The following is an 8,746-nucleotide window of genomic DNA, read 5'->3' as shown; positions in this document are numbered from 1 at the left end:
GTGTGTGTGTGTGTGTGTGTGTGTGTGTGTGTGTGTGTGTGTGTGTGTGTGTGTGTGTGTGTGGGCATGTGTGTATGTGTGTGTTAGTGTGTATGTGTGTGTTAGTGTGTATGTGTGTGTGTGTGGGCATGTGTGTGTGTAATGAAGGAAAGTGGGTGCACACGATGCAAGCGATAGCAGGGTGTGAGCGTGGCTGCTGTTGTTGCACCTGTGCAAACACGCGGATTGTTCCGTTGCCGCTTGTGTTGCCGTCGTAGTCCTCAACACGCGGTTCCAGCCGGTGCCACCTGACACAAACACGCGGGAAGTGGGCACATTGTTCGAAGGAGCCACACAAACACGATTGTCAAAGCAAGTCAACGCGCACGTGTACACAAGCACACACGCACACGCACAACACGCACTGTGGGTGTCTGAGGCCTGGCTCGAGGTGGTCAAGGGTGATGGATGCCTGGCCAAGCAGCGACTGCCCAGCTTTCTCTGCAGACCGACGACAGGTGGCAGTGATGAGCACGCATGTCTATGTGTTGGCTTGTGTGTGTCTATGTGTGTCTATGTGTGTCTGTGTGTGTCTGTGTGTGTCTGTGTGTCTGTCTGTCTGTCTGTCTGTCTGTGTGTGTGTGTGTGTGTGTGTGTGTCTGTCTGTCTGTCTGTCTGTCTGTCTGTCTTTCGGTCTGTCGGTCTGTCGGTCTGTCGGTCGGTCTGTGTTGATTGTGCAACTGAATCTATGATAGGATCACGTGAAGCAGCGCACGCCTCTCCCTTCCCCCCTCCTACGTACTTGTGCCGTCAAACACGGTGATGGTGAACGAATCAGGCAGCGTCTTCCGCTCAAACGAAAACGACTGATCCCACAGCGGAAACCTGCAGTGTGAGGGGGGATGAGAGGATTGAGGCAGGGAGAGAGGGAGAGAGATACAGCACGAGTTGAAAGGTGGTGTGTGAGTTGCGGTGGAATACGGGGCACGTGCATCAAACATGGGGTCACGCTGTCCAGCAGCACGTCAGTCACGACACACACACACAACACAACACACATCAAGACACATACGCACCTTGCGCCGCGCTTTTTCTCTGATGTTCGTGTGTCGCCGTCAAAAGAGAGCTCAAAATATGGCTCACACTTGCCGCTGAAGCCCTGTGAAGGACAGACGCACGAGCAACAAAACAGGTGGGGACGTAGGGCACAACGTCGTCATGGAGACATTTGAACAACGAAAACAAAACAAGAACACAACACACAACACACACACACACACACACACACACACATACACACGAACACACACACACGCATACATACACACGAACACACACGCACGCACAACACACACACACACACGAACACACAATTACGCATATGCACGTTATAGGTTACCTTGTGGAAGATGTCGCGAGCCCTGACAACGGTGACGTCCAGGCGTTTTGAGCCATAAGGGGTGGAGGTGAGCAGCAGCTCAACAAACAACTCCCCTTGCACCTCAATCACAGGCACTGGCTTCAACAGCGGGAACCATGCCTCCTTGTGGCCTGGTTGGAAGAGAAAGGAAAGGGAAACATACATACGCACACGCACAAACAAACAAACAGACAGACAAACAAACAAACAGACAGACAGACAGACAAACAAACGCACACACGCACACACGCACACACGCACACACGCACACGCGCACACGCACACACACACACACACGCACATGCAAATAGCAACGGCAGCAGCAGGCGAATGTGGTGAATGCGTTGCTGTCACGCTCACTCATGAGACAACAAACGCAAACAACAAGCAACGCAACTCTTGTGGAGAAAGCCATCACATAGACCCCTTACCGTCGCTGCTAAGAGACTTGAACAAGGTTGCTCGGTTGAGGTACATGAGACCCAGCTTGGTGCCCTTCGTCTGGTGATTGCACGAGGCGTGTACAAAACGAGACGTGAGACCGGAGTGGGAACTGAAGCGCCCTGGCTCGCAAGAAAGCGAGCAAATGAAACAACAAACCAACAACCACACACACACATACACACATACACACACGAACACACACGCGCGCACACACACCTGCAACATCTCACTCACCTGATCGCACACGGAGATGGACATGACGCTGAAGTTGTGTGGCATGGCAATGTGGAAGGTTTCGCCAAAGAAAGGATTGAACGTTTGCCACTTTGTCGAGGTACGCGCCACCTCTTCGTCATCTACCTCCACGAGACAGTAAGGGCTCATGGCATCGTTCCTGCCAGTGGTGGTTGTTGTGCAGAGAAAAGGGCGTGGTCAACATGAGAAGGCTGTGTGACATGTCACAATTTCACATTGCAAACGATGTGAACCGCACAACAAAAAAACAACAAAAGTAACATCCACACGAGCACACGGTCCTCTGATTGCGACGGCAATACGCACTGGTCTTTGGATGTGCCAAGGTTCTTTGCTTCGCTGATCCTCAGCTCCACGCTCACGTCCCAGAACGACCGATGCGGCGAAGCCATGGTGGTGAGGTGTTGAGGTGTTGAGGGTGGGGGGTGTGAGCGGACGTTTGTTTGTTTGTTGTTGATGAGCAGAAGACGTCGATGGCGACACGACAAAGTGCACAGACTGCATTTACATTGACAAAACAGGAAAGCGGACAGCACAAAACAAAAGGACTGGCTGTCTGGTGGACAACAGGACTCACACACGAGCCTACGAGCGTCTGTCACATCTCACACCACCTTTGCAAAACAAAACACACACACGCACACAAGGACACACATGGGCTGGGACATCGCAAAACCGCAACCACGACCAACAACAACGCAAAACAAGCTGCTGCACTTTGTGCTAGTCTTGCCAGACAGCACGGCATTCTCGTGTTATCTTATTCTTCCCTCTTCCTGCTTTGCTTCTTTTCGATTTCCCTTGCTTCTCTCTTCTGCGTTGCTCATTTTCCCACACCAGCAACACAGCGCAGAGACACTGTCACAGCCGAGATACAGCTCAGCAAATCCATTTTGCCGACACTATCGCAGGACACAGGATACCTCCAATACAGCAACAAGTGGACGCCTCGTCTGCTCCTGAGCAACAGCACACACGCGCGCAACGAAGCAACCATGGGTCAGTCCGAATCCAAGAATGTGGCTACAAAGGCCCCATACCGGGTCGTCAATGCCGATGAACCGCATTCATTAGAGAGGCCATTGTTGACTGTCATGGGCAGTGTTCAATCTTCCGAAAGCGCCGTCGACGGCATGGAAGAATTCACGCTGAACCAACACGAACACGAGAGCGATGAAGACTTGGTTCCTTCAATTGGCGTGCCAAACGATATCGCAAGGGCGAGCATTCAGATGCCTGCCAACTCGGGGCCTGACGATTCCACCTCACCAAAACAGCCACAACACAACACTGTCAACGCCAGGAAGCAGCGCGTCCTGATCGTTGGAGGCTCTCGCGTCGGCAAGTCAACTGTCATCAATGCTTTGCTCAACAAGAGCCCAACCAAAGAGGCTCTCCGAAGCCCTGCCATCACAGCTGACTGTGGGAGTACCAACGGCACCACGGACGCCGTCACCGCTTACATCTCTGCAAAGCAGGATCGTGCCATCGTCGACACCATCGGCCTCACCGATCCGCGATTCACAAGGAAGCAAGTCATTGACAACTTGTACAACATCATTTTCAACTTCCGCGTCGGTCTGACCTGCACCATTCTTGTGGTCAAGCACGACATTCTCACTTCGGAGGAAGAGCGGCAGCTGCGTCTTTTCACGGCTCTTCTGGGCAAGGAATGGACCAAGTCAGCGTATCTCATCGTCACCCATTATGAAAAGCCAAACCCGAACGTTGAGGAGTATCTGAAGCAGAACCACAGTCCAGCGTTCCAGCGCGTTTTGAAGCTGTTCGATCCTGAACACATCCTTGTGGGCAGCCTCCAGATACACGGCAAGCAAAGGGTTGATGATCTTCTGGTTGAGGACCGTTCAATCTTCGTGAAGAAGATTGTGGACACCATTGACCAACAGCCCGAGCGTGAACCCATACGCCTGCGCATTCGCAACCTCTTTGACTTCGTCAAGTACATACGCAACCTGTTCCGCTTCGACAAGGCAGAGGACACCAATCTACATCGTCTGTTCAAGGCGTTCGTCGCCGCCGGCAAGGAGGAGCGCATCTACTTCCACGGCTTCACGGACAGTATTTGCTTGGAGGAGGTGCGCGGCAACAACGACGACATGTTTATCACCCCGTGCCTTCATGTCTTCCATTTCGATTGCCTCCTGGTTTGGCTACTGAAAAACGACACCTGTCCCAACTGCCGTGCCAAGATACCCACCAGCATCACGATGCGCGAAGATGGCGGTATCTATGGTGACCTGCCCACTGAAGAACAGCTTCGTCTTCCTAATAGGGCTCCCACGAAGGGTGATCGGCTTGAGCTGTGAACAAACTACTTCGATGGTACTGCTGTTCTTTCCTTTCGCCTTTGGCGGTTTTGGAATGCTTCTCTCACTCCCGCTCAATAACGTCTGCTCGCTTCGCTGCTGTTCTACACGTCGTTTTCTTCTTGGAGCGAGTCGTTTGCTGCTCGTTGCTGTGCCGTTCGTGGTTGCATCAGCCGATGCCCTCGCCCGTAGCAACTTCCAGCTCTTGCCTTTGTTTGAGATCACTGACCACCGTTTTGAATTTGATGTTTTTTTCACTTCTACAACGTGGCACCTTTGTTGTAGTCATTGCTGGGCGTTTCACGTGCACGGCCTCACTTGAGTGCCCTTGACTCCTGCTTGACTTCACGTTTCCACGAGCCCACCACGCCCCAGCACACAGCATTGGGTACACTTTCGTGGGATCCTTCCTGTTCTGGTTCGATGTGATGGTTCCCTGGTCTCGTTTTCTTGTTTTCCATGCGTTCTTGCGACTTCTGCCAGTCTGACACTTGTCACCAACCCACCCACTTCGTACAACAAAAAAAAAATTCCCGCCAAAACCACAGCAGTGAAGCTGCGTGCAAACACCTGCCTGCCTCCTGCCTGCAATGACACTTTGACTAAACACTCAAACAAGAACCAGCTCATACAACACCAACCCCACTCATTTCCACGCTCGCGGTCACTACCTCACCTCCTCACCTCTGCTCGCATTCCGCAATGGAGTGGATGAACACGCACGGGCTGGAGCCCGAGTTTTACTGGGAAGACTTTGCGAGCACGACGCTTGAGACGCGCCTGAAGCTGAGCAGTCCAGCCACGAGCGACAACACGAGCACAGGCCAGGGAAAGCAGCGGTGGTGGGGTGATCATGTGGAGGCAATTCTGGACGAGCACAGCGACGCCCTATCTGCGACATGCGACAGTGATGACGAAGGGGACCTGGAGAGTCTCAAGAGCCAAGAAAAAGGAGAGGGCAAGGGACGGCATTCACCACAACCACAGCACCCACAGCAGCAGCGCCTTTTGCTCTTTGGGGCCAAAGATGAGCACACGCTCCTGTTTGGCGCCAAACTGTCTTGCGATGCGAGCCCTAAAGCAGAACCAAGAGCACGAGCCTGCGCAGCCAGCGAGGACGCCTTCAACTTGTATGTGACCCCGCGCGATGATGGTGCTAAATCGCACAGCGTGGCCTTTGACGACGACGGACGAGGCTGCCTTGTGCTCGAAGACGCGCTTCCAGAGGCAACCTGGAACCACCAACTGCACCCCGTCACGGCCATCATTCAAGCTGCACAAGAGGACCCGATGCCAGCGTCACCAACTCCTCCCACCTTGTTTCCCGCCAAACCAGCTCAACACGATGACAGGCATGAATGAGTGTGCTTGATGTGTGTGCTTGAGGTGTGTGTGGGTGTTGTTTTGAGCGTGGTTGTTTGTGCGTGCGTGTGTATGTGTGTGTGTGTATGTGTGTGTGTGTGTGTGTGCGTGTGTGTGTATGTGTGTGCTCTGCGTGTTCTAGTATGTTGGCACATCAGCGTTCAGCTTCTCGTGACAGCCCTGCGTCCTCCTGCCATCAGATCTTTGGCATTTCATGATTCAATATCATCTTCCTTCCACACAACCTCACGCTCCCCCTCCCTTCTTCCCTCTTGCGCCCACTCATCTATCCATCTCCACGCCATTTCCACGCAGTGGTGAACAACAGCTGCGCAGCAAGTACTGTGGACACCCACAACCCGTGCATGACGAGATGGAGCTGCACCCTATCCTATCGCCAGAACGGCCCCGTGTCACAGGGGCCAATGCCGAGGTGTTCCTGCAAGAGCTAGCAGGCAGCGATGACGAAGAAGGCCTGCCTCCATCCTCACCAGAAGAGGCGGCAGGAAACAGAGGCTTCGACCAGCAGCAACTGAAGCGCGCGTTCAATCCAGGCAGGCTTGCAGCAGCTGTTTTCGGCAAGGGTGCCGCAGCATCAACGTCAACAGCTTCCAAGGCACCCAGCACCAACACTGACGACAGCACTACCGAGAACCACCAACCATCCCCACCCGCAAGCGTCACCATCACCACCACAACAGCAACAACAACAACAGCAACAGTGACAGCAGCAGCGACAGCAACAACAGCAACTACGACCAAAGGAGTGCCAGGCACCTCGCCGCCACAGCCACTGCTGGAGCCCCTGCCACCACAGTCAGATGCCACCAAGCTCGCGGATATCCGCAAGAGCATCCTCAAGGACTTGGACGAAGTTGTTGTGGTCGACAGCGAGGCGCACGATGCGCACATGATCGGGGCGATGGGCGAGCGCTTGGCAGGGTGGTCCAAGCACCAGCCACTGCGTTCTCAGGTGCGCGCCATGCAGCTGGCCTTGCCACGCCACGTCCTCCACAGGCAGTGTGGGTCACTGGCCTCGCTCCACCACTTTCTCCGCCAAGTGCTCGCCAGCTTGGACCTGCAGCAGCACACGACCTTTGACGACCGCATCATGACGTGGGATGTGCTTGGTGCGCTGACGCCGCTCACAGACACGGGCCGCACCGCCTTTTCCACGTCCAAGCAGCAGCACCGCCACCACTCCAGTGACCGCAGCGACGATGCCAAGCTGGCAAACGTGTACTTCAGGCGCACCAGCAGCAAAGCAAGCGACCCGCAGCAAGACCAAGAAGATGAAGGGCAGTTGCCACGCCTGCTTCCCCTCAATGAGCTGACTGTGGGTGGCCACAGCAGTATGCTCAACTCTTCACATGCAGTCCCTTCTCCACCTCGACCACGCCCTCTTCCTTCTTCAGTGCATATCAACGACGAAGACGCCGGCGCCAGCACGGACACCACCGCTACTCAGACCAGCAAGACCACTGCTCACAACGCCCACAGTGCGCTGAGGGAGCCATCAGCCTTAGCAGGTGCGGGGCTGCCGTCTGGGTTGGAGGCGTTCATGCAGTTGCGCGCGGCGGCAGCACGCGCATCTTCTGCTGCTGAAGGCCAAGAAGATCACGGCCCTTCCACGCCACCTGCGCAGGTCTTGGGGCAGGGGCGAAGCACGAATACTGCTGCTGATGATGATCAACGACCAACAGGCACACCTGGTCTCAAGTCACCTCTGGTCCCACAGCAGGCGCAGGAGCAGATGGAGCTGAAGCTGTTTGCATCACAACAACTGCTGCAGAACGACGATCTCGTGCTCGCCCTTGAAGACAAGTACCTCCACAACCCTCTGCCCTGCTCATGCAAGCTGCACACGCATATACAGACAAACACCCTCACGCATACACAGTCACACACACACACACACCCTCACGCATACACAGTTACACACCGATGCACACACACACACACACAGACACACAGACGCACACACACACACACGCACACGCACACACGCACACGCACACACGCACACACGCACACAGACACACGCACACACACACACACACACGCACACACGCACGCAAACGCACACACACACGAATGACCGCTCACATTTGCTTGTCTCGTGTGTCTCTGGGCGACAACAGGCTGCAAGTGACGTGCGTGCCTGTGGGAAGCAGCCGGAGCGCCACAAGCAGCTGCGACCTCATTGTCGATGAGGCCTGCGGCATCACCATTGTTCCGCCCTCCTTATTCCTGCAAGCAGCAGATGACGTGAAGCGCGTGTGCCAGCAAGTAGTGCATTGCTTGAAGCAGTTCCAGAGCGTCCATGTCATCATCGCGGCCACCACTTCAGCCACGACAGCCAGCAGCAGCAGCAGTGCGCAGCTTAAGGCCGGGCTGGAGAGCGACAACTACTCAAAGCTCTTCCTGGCAATGCTGTCGCCGTGGTTGCAGCCCGCGCACACGGATGGATATGGGCAGGCGACTTTGGCATACGCCTCCACGCCGGAGCAGTTTGCGGACCTGTGCAAGCACATCATCGATCAGGCAAAGGCGCAATCGCCCATTGAAGCTGACGACTGGATGGACCGCACATGGGTTGACCAGGTAATGCCTTTATTACTTCTGTCGACCTATGATGTGACCGACGCCGTTGTGTCAAGCGAGAGTGGGGGAGTGGGGGAGAGAATTGTGTGCTCGTGTGCGTGCTTGTGTGCGTGCGTGTTGGGCGGTGAGTGTGCATGTTGAATGAGATGCTTACGTGCGCACATGCGCGCACACTCACCTCCTTCACACACAACACACAAGCACACACAAACACGCACCTCCTTCACACACAACACACAAACACACAAACACGCATCTCATACACACAAACACACACACAACACAGCACACAAACACACAAGGTACACGCAATCACCACACACAACACACTCACCACAATTGTACACACTCGCCT

General features: G+C 54.7%; 3 protein-coding genes across 3 annotated transcripts in view; 2 read left to right on the top strand and 1 right to left on the bottom strand.

The window, feature by feature from the left end:
- PTSG_12971 (uncharacterized protein) overlaps positions 1-2,490 on the bottom strand; it is a gene marked incomplete at both ends in the record, with an annotated part of 7,727 nt that extends 5,237 nt beyond the window's left edge. Inside the window, 8 exons of the mRNA XM_004989283.1 lie at positions 209-287; positions 405-480; positions 782-864; positions 1,056-1,138; positions 1,379-1,530; positions 1,831-1,900; positions 2,078-2,237; positions 2,405-2,490. Coding sequence (XP_004989340.1) covers positions 209-287; positions 405-480; positions 782-864; positions 1,056-1,138; positions 1,379-1,530; positions 1,831-1,900; positions 2,078-2,237; positions 2,405-2,490 — 789 coding nt within the window. The remainder of the gene's footprint in view (positions 1-208; positions 288-404; positions 481-781; positions 865-1,055; positions 1,139-1,378; positions 1,531-1,830; positions 1,901-2,077; positions 2,238-2,404) is intronic.
- Positions 2,491-2,571: 81 nt separating this feature from the next.
- PTSG_09976 (uncharacterized protein) lies at positions 2,572-4,425 on the top strand (the record flags this gene model as incomplete). Its single annotated transcript, XM_004989282.1, has 2 exons — positions 2,572-2,587; positions 2,939-4,425. 2 exons carry the CDS (start codon positions 2,572-2,574, stop codon positions 4,423-4,425), a joined length of 1,503 nt encoding a protein of 500 aa, XP_004989339.1.
- A 609-nt stretch (positions 4,426-5,034) lies between these two features.
- Positions 5,035-8,746, top strand: part of PTSG_09975 (uncharacterized protein) — a 5,577-nt gene continuing 1,865 nt past the window's right edge. The window contains exons 1-3 of the mRNA XM_004989281.1: positions 5,035-5,777; positions 6,103-7,611; positions 7,929-8,391. Of these exons, the coding sequence (XP_004989338.1) occupies positions 5,128-5,777; positions 6,103-7,611; positions 7,929-8,391 (2,622 nt within the window). The 5' untranslated portion in view covers positions 5,035-5,127. The remainder of the gene's footprint in view (positions 5,778-6,102; positions 7,612-7,928; positions 8,392-8,746) is intronic.

This window comes from Salpingoeca rosetta (genome assembly GCF_000188695.1).
Source record: "Salpingoeca rosetta unplaced genomic scaffold supercont1.30, whole genome shotgun sequence".
NCBI lineage: Eukaryota > Choanoflagellata > Craspedida > Salpingoecidae > Salpingoeca > Salpingoeca rosetta.
This window is presented reverse-complemented; position numbering and strand designations above follow the sequence as displayed.